We start from the raw sequence: 16,240 nt of genomic DNA, 5'->3' as shown, positions 1-16,240 counted from the left end.
AGCGCAGCAGCCCGGGCCCTCGGCCCCTCGATCTTCCCTCCAGCTCCTTCCCAAGCTCCTGCACATTTCCCCCCGTCTCCGCCTCCACCCAGCTCCCGCTGCCCGTCTCTGATTGGCCCTAGGCCCGTCACTCCCGGATGGTCCCGCCCCCCAGGAGCAGTCATTGGCTGCGGGGGCTGGGACGCGGCGGCTGTGGGGGTGGAGGGTGAGCGGAGTGCTGGGGGGAGGCGGGAATTCCCGACCGGAGGCCGGAACCCGGCGGGGGCCATGGAGTGAGACCCTCGCGAGGTGAGTGCGGCTTTCCTGGGGGGGCGCGGCGGGGGCCTGGGAGCTGGAGTTCGGGTTCTCACACACTTGGGCTTCCCGGAACGCTGGCGGCCTCGGACCCCGCCTCCCGCAGCCGGGACTTCAGACACCGCCCTCGGTGGTTGTGCCAGCCCGTCCCGGGACCCCAGACCCCGAGGCCTGTGGCTGGAAGTGGCCTCTCTCCGTCTTCGGGAGCATGGCGCCGGGGGAACGGGAGCGGGAGAGCCGTCCGGCAGCCGGGCTCTCCTTGTTCTTTCTGGGGGTCCACGGGGCGACCCGTGCGACATCTCTGCACAGCCCCGAACCCCGCTCGGCTCCTCCGTTCCTTCCACGAAGGGGCCTGGCCTCCACTTTTCTTCCAGGGCCCGGGCTCCCCAGTTCTCTGGGAGCTGCAGGCGAAAGCGCAAGGAGATGGCTGCACAGTCCTCGTGCCCCTGTTTCCCCCTTGCTGGGCCCCTGAACAGTCACTGGGAAGGGACCAAGGGGAAGGAGGACTGTTCCTCTAAAGGAGGGGATGAGTCACGCGGGAAGGTCAGAAAGCTGCGCTCTGCCGCCCCGGCGCCCCTGACATGACCATTCCCCCCGCGCTCTCTTCCCAGGTCTGAGAGTCACTGGAGCAGCCGGCCACCATGGGGCCCTGGGGAGAACCAGAGCTCCTGGTGTGGCGCCCAGAGGCAGTAGCCTCGGCTCCCCCACTGCCTGTGGGCCTGGAGGTGAAGTTGGGGGCCCTGGTGCTCCTGCTGGTGCTCACGCTCATCTGCAGTCTGGTGCCCATCTGTGTGCTACGCCGACCGGGAGCCAGCCCCGAAGCCTCAGGTAAGGCGCTCCGTGTCCTTGCTGCCGTGGATGCTTGGGGTGGGGAAGGCTCTGGGGCCGAGGACGGTGGCTTAAGGAGGGGCAGGGGAGAGCGACCGATGCTTGGGTTGGGCCTGGAGGGGGTTCCCTTGCTCATTCCCCTCTGCCTTCACTTCTGCCCAGCCTTCCGCCAGAAGGTCCTGAGCCTGGTAAGCTGCTTTGCCGGGGGTGTGTTTCTGGCCACCTGTCTCCTGGACCTGCTGCCTGACTACCTGTCTGCCATAGACGAGGCCCTGGCAGCCCTGCACGTGACGGTGAGCACCGGCTGGCTGCGTGTGAGGTTGTGTATGTGAGTTGCATGCCTCTAGGAGAGGTGGCTTGTATGGATCTGTTCCTGTTACTCTGCGACTGTGTGGAAGGCTCTTGGATGTGAACCTGTGCATTGTGGTTCTTAGTTATAGGGCGTAACTTCTTTTGGGGGTTTCCCCCAGTCCCTATGTGACCCTTGGAAGCAGTGTGAGGAGCCTTGTTACCAGGTATGTGACCTACTCTGTGGGTTTGTCAGTTTAGCCTCTGGGAAGTTAACAGCATTCCAAGAATTATCTTCACTCCCTCACCACTTCCCTGAGGGGTTGGAGAAGGAGGTCCGTACGGGCTTGGGAGGCAATCCCAGGGGCTTGGTGTGCTGACCAAAAAGGCCCAAGTAAGTAGGCTATGGGGAAGATAATTCCAAAGCGTAGGAAAGTCTCATGGGAAAAACTGAGACAGTTGTGTGTGTGTGTGTGTGTTGGGGGGGGGGGGGGGCAGTGCGAGGACGGCACCCTGGGCTCTTCTGCTCTTCCTCTATTTCCCTTAGACTGAGGAAGTAACACTGGGCAGAATCTGTGTGTCTGACTGAGTGACCTGTTTCGCCTTGTGATTAAGCCTGAATGTTCCTGCAACAGTGTGTGGGTCTGTGTGAGCATTTGGGAAGGTGGGAGAATGTGGGACTCTGTGTGCTTACATGTGACACTTTGTGTACGTCTACACTAATGTCATTCAGTGACTCTGAATGGGGAGTGTTTTTGTCCCTCCCCCAAAAACTTTTTTTTTTTTAAGTTGCTTTTATTTATTTATTTTTTTAATATATTTTATTGATTTTTTACAGAGAGGAAGGGAGAGAGATAGATAGTTAGAAACATCGATGGGAGAGAAACATCGACCAGCTGCCTCCTGCACATCTCCCACGGGGGATGTGCCCGCAACCCAGGTACATGCCCTTGACCGGAATCGAACCCGGGACCTTTCAGTCCACAGGCCGACGCTCTATCCACTGAGCCAAACCGGTTTTGGCTCCCCCAAAAACTTTTGATAACGTCCAGAGACACTTTTGGTTGTCACGGCTTAGGGAGGGAGGGCGTTGTGCTGCTGCTGACATCTAATGGTTAGAGACTAGGGAGGCTGTGCACAGGACAGCTCTCCACAACAAAGAATTATGTAGTCCCAAATGTTAATAGTGCCAAAGCTGGAAAATCTTGTTTACATGTAACACTGTGACACCAGGATCTGTGTGATTGTGTGTCATTCTGTGTCTGTGTCACCAAGTGACTATATCTGTGTGACCAAGAGTGGCCATGTGTCTGTGTGGACCCCCCCTGTCTCTGTGCCTGGGACTTCATTGGACTCTGCACCTGACTCATGTTCCCTATACTTGGTCTGTCTCTTAAACTCCTTGTTGCCTCCTCTGCCCACAGCTTCAGTTTCCCCTACAAGAGTTTATCCTGGCCATGGGCTTCTTCCTGGTCCTGGTGATGGAGCAGATCACGCTCGCTTACAAGGAGCAGTCAGTGCCACCACCTCGAGAGGAGACAAGGGCGCTGCTGGGAACAGTGAATGGTGGGCCGCAGCACTGGCATGATGGGCAAGGCCTCCCACAGGCAAGTGGAGTTCTGGCAGCTCCCTCAGCCCTGCGTGCCTGTGTACTGGTCTTCTCCCTGGCTCTGCATTCGGTGTTCGAGGGGCTGGCAGTGGGACTACAGCGAGACCAGGCTCGGACCATGGAGCTGTGCCTGGCTTTGTTGCTCCATAAGGGTATTTTGGCCGTCAGCTTGTCCCTGAGGCTGCTGCAGAGCCACCTGCGAGCAAAGGTGGTGGCTGGCTGTGGCATTCTCTTCTCATGTATGACACCTCTGGGCATTGGGCTGGGTGCAGCTCTGGCAGAGTCAGCTGGCCCACTGCACCAGCTGGCCCAGTCTGTGCTGGAGGGCATGGCAACTGGCACCTTTTTCTATATCACTTTCTTGGAAATCCTGCCCCAGGAGCTGGCCACTGCTGACCAGAGGATCCTCAAGGTCATTCTGCTCCTATCAGGCTTTGCCCTACTTACTGGCCTACTCTTCATCCAAGTCTAGGAGGCTCCAAGAGGGGCAGGGGAGATTGGGTACCAGGTGCCCTTGACCCACCTCCCCTCCTCAGGAATGGGGAAGGGAAGTATTGAGGTCCAGAGAGTTCTCTGAGAGGTGAGGGTGGAGCTTTTGGGACAATTTGACCAATGGGAAAGAAGTGGGTAGACAAAAGTCTGGTCCCCAGGCTCAAGGGACAAGGCATGATCAAGTCACTAGGGACATGATGACATGATCAAGAGACATTAGTATTAGGGAAGACATTGCACGCTAGAATTGGGCAGACACTACACAGGGACAGACTGACACTGGGGAGGCTTTGGGATGGAAGTAGAGAGGACACAGGCCCAGAGTCAGCAGTTCTCTTGCTTCTAGCCCATTTCAGCCCTCTGTCATTTGGAGTGGATCCCTCCTAATTTTCTTAGCTCCTACTCTCACACCTCTCTCCTTTCCTTCTCCCAAGACACTAGTGCCAAGTGGCCTCTTCCTGCCAGTATTGGTACCTTCTCTGGCTTCTCCAGTTCTGCTCACTCTATTTTTAAAGTGCCAAATAAAATGCCCTCCCTCTTTCTCAAAGCACAGTGATGTACTGAGCCCTGCTCAGCACCTCAGTGAAGGGATCGTCCTCTTGCTCCTTATTTTAGTCCCAGATTCTGGGGTGGGGCAGAAATGTTTGTTGAGTTGGGGTGGAGGGAGGGTTGGTAGATCCGAGGGCCCTACCGTTGCTGCACTCTAGGAATACTGAACATGGATATATGGTGCCCCATATGCCGCAGATGATAAACATTGAGCTGCCAAAACTTTTTATACAATAGGAGCCCAAGGGGGGGATGGGGAATGTTCACCCCCAGGGTTATTTGGGGGGTGGGGGGGTGGGTAGGGCTGGGCACAGGGCCATATTCTCTAGAATCTATTTTACTTACTGCTCTGTTTTGGGACATGTTCCCCAAATAAAAGATGTTTCTCTACATCTGTATGGAATCTGATTCTTTTGTATTGGGAAAGGGTTGGGCATGTGGCTAGCCTGAGGGCCTGCGTCCCAGATGTTTACAGTTGTTTTAGTAGTCTCCCTGGCCTCGCTGTTTTCATTCAGGCCCTTCTGCCCTTCCCTGAAGATGACATTTTCCCTCTTTTGTCTCTTCCTTCTTCCCTCCCTGTCTCCACCCCTTCCCTTTCCTCTCCTTTTCTTTTCCTCTCTCCTTACTCCCTCTCCCCTTCGCTTTCCTAGGCTCCGGGCTAATGTAAAACTACTTTTCCCAGCTTGCCGCGCGCAGGGAGGAGCCGAATGGGAGGAGCAAAGTCCCCAGTACCCCGAGTCAACAGGGCTGCTGGGAATTGGTGTCCATTTCCTTTGCGTACTGCGTGGCTGGGGCTGTGAGAGGGTCACGTAAACAAACTACAATTCCCGGAAGGCCTCGCGCGCCACGGGTCAGGGCTAGGCTGGGGCCGGGTTCGCGGTGCTCGCTGAGACGGCGGCGGCGGCAGCGGCGGCGGCTACGGGTGGAAGACCCGATCGGGAGCCCGCGGCCGAGGCCGGGGCTGGTGCTGGGAGGGTGGCGGGGAGGGTCGGAGGAGGAAGATGGCGACGTCGGGGGCGAACGGGCCCGGCTCGGCCACGGCCTCGGCTTCCAATCCACGCAAGTTTAGTGAGAAGATCGCGCTGCAGAAGCAGCGTCAGGCCGAAGAGACGGCGGCCTTCGAGGAGGTGATGATGGACATCGGCTCCACCCGGGTGAGGGGCCGCGCCGGGGAGCCGAGCGGAGCAGTTACGGAGCGGGTAGCTGAGAGGCGGGGCGGGGGCGGGAGCCACTGCGAAAGAGGCGGAACGGGACTGCGGACGCCGCCGTCTGGGATGCGCGGGCTGCGGGCCGGGGGGCAGGAAGACGGATTTTGCGGGGGCCGGGGGTGGGGGGGGGAGGCCGAAACACCAGTGAGGTTGGGAGTTTGGGAAGGACGGGGGGCTAAGTGGGTAAGGAAAGGGAGGAGGGAGGAGACCGTTCCCTGGAACCGGCGGAGGGGGGTGGTCATTGTGCATCTCTGATGGAGTCCCCTCCGGGATTCCGCCCGAGCATCCCGGGTGGTTGGGGTGTGGGTTGGGGGATGGTCAGCTTGCCCTGCTCTGCCTCCTCGGTTGGCAATCTCCTCCACTCTGGTCCTTCCTCCTGCCCTCTTGGCCACCGGGCACTTCAGTTCCCCTGGGAAAGGGCCCCTGGAGTGGTTTGAACAGCGGCGCTGGGTATAGTGGAGCAGGAAGTCCCCTCCTGCGTCCCGTCCCTTTGCTTCCTTTTTCAAACGCTTCTTGTGGTTTCCTGACGTGAATGAAGGTGAGGTCCATTGCTCACAGGCTGGTGCGTGGTGTTTTGCCGTGGTGGCCGCCTTGGAGGAGAGGCAGGGCTTTGAATCCTGAAATCGGGAGCCTGTGGCTATAGGTTGTGTGGAATCCGATGGTCTGCGAGCTCTCTGAGGAGATGGCAGCTTTGTGGGTCAGTTATGGGTTGGCTTGGAGGGTCCTCTATGTGGAGGGAATACTAATTCCTAGGAAGAGCCAGAAAAAAGGCATCCTGGCAGAGTTGCCTCTGAAACCGAGTCTCTGGCCTTGATTTCTTGCTACCAGCACTGGATGTCTGAGGGAGTGAGGGGTGGGAGTTCGCCCAGCTGGTATGCAGTCCTAATTTAGGGAGGCATTGTTCTCAAAACAGCAGGCTAGGAGAATATTGTAGGATTCCCTCATGGCAGGGAGCTAGAAGGAATCTAAGGGGAGATGGTGGAACATAAATACCACATTTCAAAGCTCTTTCTCCTGATTTGACTGTGATTGCATCTGTCTAGGACTGACTCTGGTTTTATTTTTGTGTGTCTCTCCCTCGACTCTCGTAGTCTTTTTCATGTTTGTTTCCCCTTTGAGTCTCTAGAGACCATGTGCCCTAGTTTGTGGGAGACAGAAACAAGATAGTTAGGTGGGGAGGCAAATCTTGTGCGTGTGTGCCTAACCCCTGCTAACTGCCATGAGGTTCATGGTCTTCCTGTTGACTGCTCCCCTTTAGTAGCTTTTGGTCATGGTGGGGCAGAGGGAAGAAGGTGGGCGAGAGGCTGATGATCTCTAGCTGACAGCTTGAGGCCCTGCCTTCTGGACTGTGACTCCTGCAGAGCATGGTCGGATCTTAGGGCTTGTGTGTGCCAACAAAGAAAGGCTTGTGAGAAACTGAAAGCCGGGCCATCTATCTTTGTAGTGTCTTGGTCTGTCAAAAGGCCCCCTTCTACCCACCTTGCCCCTGCGGGGTCACTTCTCTGCTGTACGTAAGATTCCAGTGGGCATACGTGGCCAGAGCCTGGGAACCCAGGAGCGTAAGCCTGTTATTTGGCTAGCTGGGAGGGCTCATCTGAGGCAGATGTGGCCATGAGGCCTATACTGCTTGGAGGCTGGGGTTGTCATATATATATAGGCAGCCCTGAAGTGGTCCAAAGTTCAGCATAGTGCCCACTAAACTCACTGGGCTGACCTCCTGGGACAGAAAGTTCTGAGGGTAGCCTATGCACAACAGTGTGTCCCAGAAGCTCGTAGAATTTGCTCCTCATCAGCTGCCCTGGGTCTTTTTATTTGGCTGTTGACAGTGGTCGAGTCTCAGAAGTAGGTGCTCACCACTCACAGAGGGACACGAGCTCTGTAGCCAGACTAAAACCTTGCCAGGCTGAGGGATGTGGTGTCTCACTCCAGTGCCAGACTTATCTCCCCAAAGTGAGGGTGCGGCTAGGGAGATGGCTCTGGCCCAGACTAGAGTGGACTACTGTTCCCTCTCCCATTCCCATTCTGCAGGCTTTCCTGCCCATTCCGGGGCCTTACAACTAAGTGGAAGAGTGTGCCTTGGTTTTGGCCCTGTATTTACAGCTACGTGAGCCATTATTCCTTAGATGTTCTAGTTTAGGAGGTGCAGCTCTGTGTAGCCTGCTTGAGGCTGGGCAAATGGCAGAGCCCAGAAGCCACAGGAAAAGGCTGGTCTCTGTGGCATCCACCTGTGGCCTTTCCTCGTTTGCCAATCACTCTGGGACACATCTGGAAGGGAAAGCAGAGGTGCCTAATAAGCACCTCTTCCCATGTGACTAGCTGGGGGCTCCTGGCAACCCCCCAGGGACTCTGTTTAGACTGATGACAACTGAGCGGAGTGTCGGGCTCTGTGTTTGGCAGAGTGTTTGATGCCAGGCCTTGGTGATGTCATTGATGCGGGCAGCCTGCAGAAGAGCTAGGGCAGGGTGTTTACACCTGGTCTCAGTGGAGCTTCTCCCCAGCACCATTTTCTTTTTTTTCTTCTTCTTCTTCTGGCAAATCTCTTAAAAGCAGCACCAATAGTCGCCTACTCTGGAGACAGGGATGGTAAGAGTGGCCAAAGAATAGGAGCAGTACTCAGGCCCCTGCCTGTCATTCCCATTTGCCTTTCATGTTTCAGTTACAGGCCCAAAAACTGCGACTGGCATACACAAGGAACTCCCATTACGGAGGTTCTCTGCCCAATGTGAACCAGATTGGCTGTGGCTTGGCTGAGTTCCAGGTGAGTGGACACCAGCCTCAGGCCAGTGCAGGCTCCTCAGCAGCTCCCCCATCGACTCACCTCTGTGTTTTGGCAGAGCCCCCTCCACTCACCTTTGGATTCATCCCGGAACACTCGGCACCATGGGCTGGTGGAACGGGTGCAGCGAGATCCCCGAAGAATGGTGTCCCCACTCCGCCGCTACCCCCGCCACATATCCTTCACAGAGGGTTGGGGGGTTTGGAGGGTGGGGGGTTGGAGTCCCTTAGGAGCTCATAGTGGGAAGGGACTTGAAGTGCTGTCCAGTCCTATTTTCTCCAGGGGCTCTCCTTTACCCAGCCTCCCAGAAAAGTGACCATTTGGCCCAGGTGAGCACGCTGGCTCCTGTGCAAAGGAGTGGCTGCTCCAGAGGTTGTGCCCTCCATCTCTGCTGGCTCTGACTGCCTTATTCAGCTAGCTTTTTGTTGTTTCCTGCTCAAGGGGGTTTGGTTTACCCGGTCAGTGTGGCTCGGTGGTTGAGTGTGGACCCATGAACCAGGAGGTTATGGTTGGATTCCCGGTCAGGGCACATGCCTAGGTTTCAATCCCCCCAGTAGGGGGCGTGCAGAAGGCAACCATAGATGATTCTCATCACTGATGTCTCTCTCTCTCCCTCTCTCTTCCTCTCTCTCTCTCTCTCTCTCTCTCCCCCTCTCTCTCTCCCTCTCTTCCTCTCTCTGAAATCAATAAAGACATATTTTTAAAAAATTAATAGAGGGAGTTTGTTTCCCTCCACACATTTCTGTCCTTAGCTTTCAATCTCAGAGACCTCCATAGATCTGTCTCCCCAAGACCCACCTAGATATTCTCCTATATTTTTCCAACTCTGCTGGGCCTCACCCTCTTCTCTTCCATTCTCTGACCTGATTGTTGCCCCTTGTTGAGGAGAAAGGTATTTGTTTCTTGAAACTCACATCTGCTGTCTCCATTATTCTTCCCTCATCTGGTGTCTAGCCCAGTGGTTGGCAAACTGTGGCTTGCGAGCCACATGCGGCTCTTTGGCCCCTTGAGTGTGGCTCTTCCTAAGCCTTAGGAGTACCCTAATTAAGTTAATAACAGTGTACCTACCTATATAGTTTAAGTTTAAAAACTTGTCTCTCAAAAGAAATTTCAATCGTTGTACTGTTGATATTTGGCTCTGTTGACTAATGAGTTTGCCGACCACTGGGCTAGCCCATCCAACCTCTCCTGACTTTTTACCTTAACTGGTGCTGTTCACATTGACAGCTCTCCCTACAGTCCTGCCTACTTGTCTCCTCCCCCGGAGTCCAGCTGGCGGAGGTCAGTGTCCAGGGCAGGCGGATCTCCTGCCCACTCTGACATATCTCTGGAGGGAGCTTGTGTTGGGGTTGGGCTTGCTGGGCCAGGCTTTCAACAGTACCTCCTCTCTTAAGGGCAGGGCTGGGAGGGGTGGTGGCAGGTGGAGTAGGTGGGTCAGAGTCCAGCCTTGGCCGTATTGACACGGGTGGCCAAGCCTCCCAGTCCAAGCAGGGCAGGACCAATGGTAACTGGGGCCGGCTGGGGTGTGTTTGTCAGGGGGAAGGGAGAACAGCTGCCTCTTGTCAAGAGTGGGTGCCAGATGTAGGAACCGGAACCCTTCCCCTGTCCATCTCATGGCTAATACTTGTACATAGAAGAGTGGCTGGGCTCCAGATAGCTTGTCCTCCAGATAGAAGTTGAGATTTCCCAGATCTCCTACATCAGTGATTTTCAACTTTTTTCATTTCATGGCACACATAAAATAATTAGTAAAATTCTGTGGCACAACAAAAAAAATATTAATTTTTTGCTACTCTGACAAAAAAATTGGTATAATTTTGATTGGTTTTTAAAAATAGTAATTTTTCCCTACCCTTTTTGCTCCTAAGTGACTTTTTAATAAATCAGGTGTTGCCCAGGCCAGGTAGCTCAGTTGGTTAGAGCGCTGTCCCGATACGCCAAGGTTGCGGGTTCCATCCCGGGTTGGGACACATGCAAGGGTCAACCAGTGAATGCATAAATAAATGGCACAACAAATTGATCTCTCTGTCCTTCTCCCCCACTTCCTCTCACTCTAAAAATCATCAATCAATCAATAAAAAAGAAAATAAATTTAAAAATCAGGTGCCTGTACTTGTATATAAGGATTTTTGATATCAAGAATTAACCAATCAGACGCAACCTTATTATGAGATGTGACCAATAAGATGCATCTCTTTTATATGACCTATATAGTTGTGGTTCCCGGCAGGGTATTCACATCAGACAGCTATTGTGTTGACGGTTGTCATTTTTTAAATTTAACAATCTAAGGAGAAAAGGGGTCAATGTCCCTGACTAAATAGTCAGGTACTGGATGTTTTTAGAATTCTTACGGCACAGCTGTGTGCCATGGCACACCGGTTGAAAATCGCTGTTCAAGATTGACTGGGGAGAGGGCTCATGGGTCACAGATACTAGAAGAACCAGAAAGAAAAGAGGCATGGTCCTGGATGCCTAGCCCTCTTTACTTCCACCTCGGCTGCCCCACTTTTCCTGATCCCCATGCCTGCCTTGTCCACTACTGACCTTCTTCCCGACTTTGTTTTTCGTCCCAGGACAATGCCCTGGGGTAATTTCCCTGCAGAGAAGGGGCAGTTGTTTCGACTACCATCTGCACTTAACAGGTGATGGTCCTTGCCTTCTTTAGTCTACATCTCTTCTTCCTGTAGATTCTGGGCCATGCCCTGTCCAGCCCAGCTAGTGTTTTTCCCGGCTGAGGAGGAGGGCATGGGGGCCAGGCAGACTCTCACTGGTGCCAGCTGATCTATGTTTGCCCCACAGGACAAGCTCTGACTCGGCCCTTCACACAAGCGTAATGAACCCCAACCCTCAGGACACTTATCCAGGCCCTGTACCTCCCAGTGTCCTGCCCAGTCGCCGTGGAGGTAAGTGGCATGTCCCTGGGTTAGGGAGTAGGTGTGGTGCTTTGGTTTGATGTGGGCCCTGCAGCCAACTCCACTGCATCCTTTGCAGGTTATCTGGATGGCGAAATGGACTCCAAAGGTACATGTTTCTTGCCACTTGTGGGTACTGAATGCCTAAGAATTTCTGGGCTGGTGCTGGGGGCTTTGCACAGGGCCAGGGAGGGAGACTCCCTCCTGCCTGCCTGTGCTCCTGTTCTACCTGATGGACTCCTTCTGTAGCCCTCTCCTCACCGATCTTTCTCTTTCAAGTCCCTGCTATTGAGGAGAACTTACTAGATGACAGGCATTTGCTGAAGCCCTGGGATGCTAAGAAGGTACGTGTGCCTACTACCCCTCTTCCCATGGCAGGTCTTTCAGTGGCCTCCCCTGAGCACTGTCCTCACTTTTCACATTCTTCCTTCTCTCCTCAGCTGTCCTCTTCCTCCTCCCGACCTCGGTCCTGTGAAGTCCCTGGAATTAAGTAAGTGTCTCCGTGATGTTTGCTGAGAGGATGGGGAAGGGAAGTAAAGGGAAATGTGGGAGGCTGATCTCTGCTCTTCCCTTTCTACTGCCCCCCACAATTACGTCTTTTTTTCCTCTCCTTCCCAGCATCGTTCCATCTCCTGACCAGCCTGCCAATGTGCCTGTCCTCCCCCCTGCCATGAACACGGGAGGATCCCTACCTGACCTCACCAACCTGCACTTTCCCCCACCGCTGCCCACCCCCCTGGACCCAGAGGAGACATCCTACTCTAGCCTGAGCGGGGGCAACAGTACCTCCAATTTGACCCACACCATGACCCACCTGGGCATCAGTGGGGGCCTGGGCCTAGGCCCAGGCTATGATACGCCAGGTGAGTGGCTGTCCTTAGTCCATGGGGTGCTGCCTGGCTGGAGGGGCTAAGGGATGGGAGGCTGGAGCACCAGTGACTGCCCACATCAACCCATCACCCGTCACCTGTCTGTACCAGGTTTCTCTCACTGTACTTTTTTGCCAGTGAGAACTGGTAGGTGTGGCTTTTCCTAGAAAGAAGATGGAGAGCTGCCCCCAAGTGGGCAGGGCCAACATCACTGCCAGGGACAGTGTAGAGAGGACACTGTGTTGCCACCTCCATAGTCTGATCACTGCGACCCGTTGTGGGCAGAAGGGGGCCCAGTTCCCATCAGTAATGTTGGCATCTCTGGTTTTTTGTCTGTGCCTGCAGGACTTCATTCACCTCTCAGCCATCCATCCTTGCAGTCTTCCCTAAGCAATCCCAACCTCCAGGCTTCCCTGAGCAGCCCTCAGCCCCAGCTCCAGGGCTCCCACAGTCACCCCTCACTGCCTGCCTCCTCCTTGGCCCGCCATGCACTGCCCACCGCCTCCCTGGGTCACCCCTCACTCAGTGCCCCAGCCCTCTCCTCCTCCTGTTCCTCCTCCTCTGCTTCACCTCCTGTGCTGGGTACCCCCCCTTACCCAGCGTCTACCCCTGGGGCCTCCCCCCGCCACCGCCGTGTACCCCTCAGCCCCCTGAGTTTGCCCGCGGGCCCAGCCGACGCCAGAAGGTCCCAACAGCAGATGCCCAAACAGTTTTCGCCAACAATGTCACCCACCTTGTCTTCCATCACTCAGGTATGCGTGGCTGCCTTTCCTACATGTCTGTCTCCCTCCCCCTTTTTTTCTGCTAAGTTCTTTCCCTCGCACCCCCCTTTCCTGAAAAACCTCTTCTCCTTACTTCCTGTACTCCTTGTCTCAGCCATCCCCTTCAATTCCTCTATCCTCTACCTGCCCCACCTTTTTAAAAAATATGTATTTTTATTGATTTCAGAGAGGAAGGGAGAGGGAGAGAGATAGAAACATCAACGATAAGAGAGCATCATTGATCAGCTGCCTCCCGCACACCTCCCACTGGGGATTGAGCCTGCAACCTGTGCCTGTGCCCCTACCAGGAATCGAACCTCGACCTCCTGGTTAACAGGTCCACACTCAACCACTGAGCCACGCTGGCTGGGCTGCCCGCCCCATCTTTTATCTATCTTGTCTCCTCTTGGCTTACGAGTGCAAACCTTGGGGTTAAGCTTTCTGATTCAAATCCTACTCTAACTAGTAGTCTCCTTGGACAGTTGTTTAATTTCTACGAGTGTCAGCATTCTCATCTATAGAACAAGGATGAGACTGTAAGAGTCAAAGGAAATCATGCACGTGAAGTGCTCAGCACCATGCCTGACCCGCGGCAGGCTTGGCAGATGGTCGCCTATCCGTTCCCTTTTTCCCTTTTCTGTTCCTGTCCTGCTTTTCTTGTCTGTCTTTTTTTCTCATGTCTCCATCCTGTTTCATCCCTCCCGCCATCTCCCTTCTTCCTTTTCTAGATTCCATAAACTCAGAGATGCTCAGGCCATGGAGCCTAGTCCTTTCATTGTATAGCTGTGGAGACAGGGGCCAGAGGGAAAACGACTTTCCCAAATTTACACAGGGCGTCAGGAGGAGTTGGGACCAGAACTGAAAACTCTTAGTTCAGGGCTTTCCTTGGTGCTCAGATTCTCAGCCCTCCCCATCTTCTCTGTTTTTACTTTCTCTGTACCCCTTCTCCTTTCACCCCAGTGCTCCTCTTTCCCTCTCCTCTGCCCTACTTTCTCCTCCTCCTCCATTCCCCTTCCCTGGAATGTGTGTGCTGTGTTCCATCTGCTGTGGTCCCTTCTGTAGGAAAGCCTGAGACCCAGGCCAGCCAGGGCTGTGTTCTCTTAAAGCCTGGAGTGAACCTACCTTCTTCCTTCCTTCCTCTCTCATTCCCTCTGGCCTTTTCAAGACTTTAGAATGGCGGTTCTCAAGTTTACTGTTGTGCTGTCAAGCACTTGTTAGGAGTGTCACAAGTGTTTGATTACTAATAATCATTAAAGCACCAAGGTGTAGGAATAGTTTACTTCTGGACCTGTTTAAAAATTATTCTTAGATTAGCCTCACTCAATTGCTTTTATTCTGATCAGCCGTTTTGCGTAATTGCACCTAATCCCGGGATATCTATGGGGACGTTGTCAGGTTTGTGTTGAGGATGGTTGCAGTTTCTAAGGGTGGGAAGCCCTAAGAGTTCCTCTTGGGGACACGCTGAAAGGTACGCTTCCCCCTTTTTCCTCGCTTCTCTTTAGGGCGTCCCCCTGGATACCAGTAAACTGCCCACTGACCAGCGGCTGCCTTCATACCCATACAGCCACTCAAGTCTGGTTCTGCCCGCCCAGCCATCCACCCCAAAGCCTCTACAGCAACCAGGGCTGCCCTCTCAGGCCTGCTTGGTGCAGCCCTCAGGTGGGCAGCCCCCAGGCAGGCAGCTACACTATGGGACACTGTACCCTCCCAGCTCCAGTGGGCATGGGCAGCAGTCTTACCACCGGCCAGTGAGTGACTTCAGCCTGGGGAATGTGAGTACCAGGCTCTTAGCTCCGAAGCAGGGGAGGGAATGGGAGTGCGTCAGAGTGATATCATCGGTGCTGTATGAGTGGGGAGATCCAGGTGGGGGAGACCTTCCCTCCCTCCAGGGAATATGACACTGCCAACTTGGGGCTCCTGTCCTGCATCTGACCCCTTTCCTGTCCCTTTCCCCCTAGCTATCTCTGCACAGCTTGCTCTTTGATGACTACTGCTTTGACCCCTTCTCTTCCTGGCACGCACAAGCTCTGTCCCAGCAGGTATGGTGCCCACAGCTACTTGGGGCCCGTGCTCGCCTCTGTCGCTCTGCTTGCTGCCATCTCCTGTCTCTGCTTTTGTTCTGGGGTGGGGGTGGGGGTGGCGAGATTGTTGGGGAAAGGGGATGTTGGCAGGCAGGCACCCCTGTTCTGAGACCCACTCCCTCAGGGTTTGTCTTTGTGTCCATAGCTGGAGCAGTTCAGCATGGAGAGTTCATCATCCAGCCTGGCGCTGGATCCCACTGGCTTTTCTGAAGGTTCTGGATTTTTAGGGGGTGAGGGAGTGAGTGGCTTCCAGGACCCCCATGCCCTCAACCACCAGAACTTGACCCATTGTTCCCGCCATGGCTCAGGGCCTAACATCATCCTCACAGGTGAGAGGTGTGGGTGGTCACGGGGGATGGCACAGTAGGAGGTTAGGGGGTCCTCACCCATTCCTTCTGCCCACACAGGAGACTCCTCCCCAGGTTTCTCGAAGGAGATTGCAGCGGCCCTCTCGGGGGTGCCTGGCTTCGAGGTGTCAGCAGCTGGGTTGGAGTTAGGGCTGGGGCTGGAGGAGGAACTGCGCATGGAGCCACTGGGCCTGGAAGGCCTCAACATGCTGAGCGACCCCTGTGCCCTGCTGCCTGATCCTGCGGTGGAGGATTCATTCCGCAGTGACAGGCTACAGTGAGGGGACGCACCATCCTCCCTCTGACTGGCCCTGTTCCCCATCACTGTCCCTTTCCTCCCTTCCCCCTGGCCAGTAGAGACTCGACTCTGCCCCCAGATCCTCTTTCTAACATGAATGAGGGATCCCAAGAATGAGGAAAAGCAAGGGGTTTATCCAGGCGGCCCCTGAATTCTATACAGGGGTAGGCCTGGGGGAGCTCAAGGGAGGGTCTAAAGCACTTGTAACTTTGAACCGTCTGTCTGGAGGTCAGAGCCTGTTGGAAAGCAGGGGGTAGAGGGAGCCCCAGAGGCAAGGCTAGTTCTGGATGCCCAGGGGTGGGCAGTGCCAGCCCCTCCTCACCACTCTTCCCCTTGCAATGGAGGAGAGAGCCAGAGTGGATATTATTTTTTATTAAATATATTATATGTTAATAAAAAAATCATATCAAACCCTTGATGTGTTTGTCTACTGTTTGGGATGTGGCTGGGAAACTAGGGAGTCCCTGGGGTACTGACCCTTTCACCTGTTGTGCTTTTTTGTTGTTGTTAATCCTCCCCCGAGAATATTTTTTCCGTTGATTTTTAGAGAGAGTAGAAGGGAGGGAGGGAAAGGAGAGAGAGAGAGAGAGAGCGCGAGAGAAACATGGATATGAGAGCAACACATCGATTGGTTGCCTCCTGCATACACCCTGACTGGGGCCGAGGATTGAACTTGCAACCATGAGACCTTGACTGGAAATTGAATCCAAGACCTTCTAACCACTGTTTATCGGCCAGGGCCGGGCCATCTGTTATGCTTTTTACATCTTCTGAGCACCATTGTGGTTTGTGGAAGGCCTCCACCCTCGAGACCCACCCCCCAGTGTCAGAATTTGTTGGGGGTTTTTTTGTTGTTTTTTTAAAATATATTTTATTGATTTTTTACAGAGAGGAAGGGAGAGGGATAGAGAGTTAGAAACATCGA

At 54.4% G+C, this 16,240-nt stretch overlaps 2 protein-coding genes across 4 annotated transcripts; both read left to right on the top strand.

The window, feature by feature from the left end:
* Positions 1 to 205: 205 nt before the first annotated feature.
* On the top strand, positions 206 to 4,452 carry SLC39A1 (solute carrier family 39 member 1). The gene is made up of 4 exons (XM_070396493.1): positions 206 to 288; positions 906 to 1,122; positions 1,285 to 1,415; positions 2,835 to 4,452. The coding sequence occupies exons 2-4, from the start codon at positions 936 to 938 to the stop codon at positions 3,489 to 3,491; spliced, it is 975 nt and encodes a 324-aa protein (XP_070252594.1). The 5' UTR covers positions 206 to 288; positions 906 to 935; the 3' UTR covers positions 3,492 to 4,452.
* A 506-nt stretch (positions 4,453 to 4,958) lies between these two features.
* On the top strand, positions 4,959 to 15,731 carry CRTC2 (CREB regulated transcription coactivator 2). 3 transcript variants are annotated; one of them, XM_070395949.1, is made up of 15 exons: positions 4,959 to 5,214; positions 7,925 to 8,026; positions 8,103 to 8,221; positions 9,266 to 9,325; positions 10,621 to 10,689; positions 10,847 to 10,950; positions 11,039 to 11,068; positions 11,239 to 11,303; positions 11,400 to 11,449; positions 11,578 to 11,822; positions 12,174 to 12,580; positions 14,092 to 14,361; positions 14,548 to 14,628; positions 14,816 to 14,999; positions 15,078 to 15,731. In XM_070395949.1, the coding sequence occupies exons 1-15, from the start codon at positions 5,062 to 5,064 to the stop codon at positions 15,296 to 15,298; spliced, it is 2,160 nt and encodes a 719-aa protein (XP_070252050.1). In that variant the 5' UTR covers positions 4,959 to 5,061; the 3' UTR covers positions 15,299 to 15,731. The 3 variants fall into 3 exon arrangements, with proteins under 3 accessions (XP_070252050.1, XP_070252051.1, XP_070252052.1); XM_070395950.1 differs by lacking the exon at positions 10,621 to 10,689; XM_070395951.1 differs by lacking the exon at positions 14,548 to 14,628 and having other exon boundaries at positions 4,961 to 5,214.
* Positions 15,732 to 16,240: the final 509 nt, after the last annotated feature.

This window comes from Myotis yumanensis, unplaced genomic scaffold, assembly GCF_028538775.1.
Source record: "Myotis yumanensis isolate MYYU_CA2020_CCGP unplaced genomic scaffold, mMyoYum1.0.hap1 SCAF_17, whole genome shotgun sequence".
In the NCBI taxonomy this organism is placed as follows: Eukaryota; Metazoa; Chordata; class Mammalia; order Chiroptera; family Vespertilionidae; genus Myotis; species Myotis yumanensis.
The sequence above is the reverse complement of the archived record's forward strand: the minus strand, read 5'-3'. Positions and strand labels throughout refer to the sequence as shown.

Excerpts from the sequence above, each read along its gene's own strand:
- SLC39A1 (XM_070396493.1), top strand. The coding sequence starts at position 936 with ATGGGGCCCTGGGGAGAACCAGAGCTCCTGGTGTGGCGCCCAGAGGCA. Across the intron at positions 1,123-1,284 it reads AGCCAGCCCCGAAGCCTCAG|CCTTCCGCCAGAAGGTCCTG; the intron begins GTAAGGCGCTCC and ends ACTTCTGCCCAG. Across the intron at positions 1,416-2,834 it reads TGGCAGCCCTGCACGTGACG|CTTCAGTTTCCCCTACAAGA; the intron begins GTGAGCACCGGC and ends CTCTGCCCACAG.
- CRTC2 (XM_070395949.1), top strand. The coding sequence starts at position 5,062 with ATGGCGACGTCGGGGGCGAACGGGCCCGGCTCGGCCACGGCCTCGGCT. Across the intron at positions 10,690-10,846 it reads CTACCATCTGCACTTAACAG|GACAAGCTCTGACTCGGCCC; the intron begins GTGATGGTCCTT and ends TTTGCCCCACAG. Across the intron at positions 15,000-15,077 it reads GCCTAACATCATCCTCACAG|GAGACTCCTCCCCAGGTTTC; the intron begins GTGAGAGGTGTG and ends CTGCCCACACAG.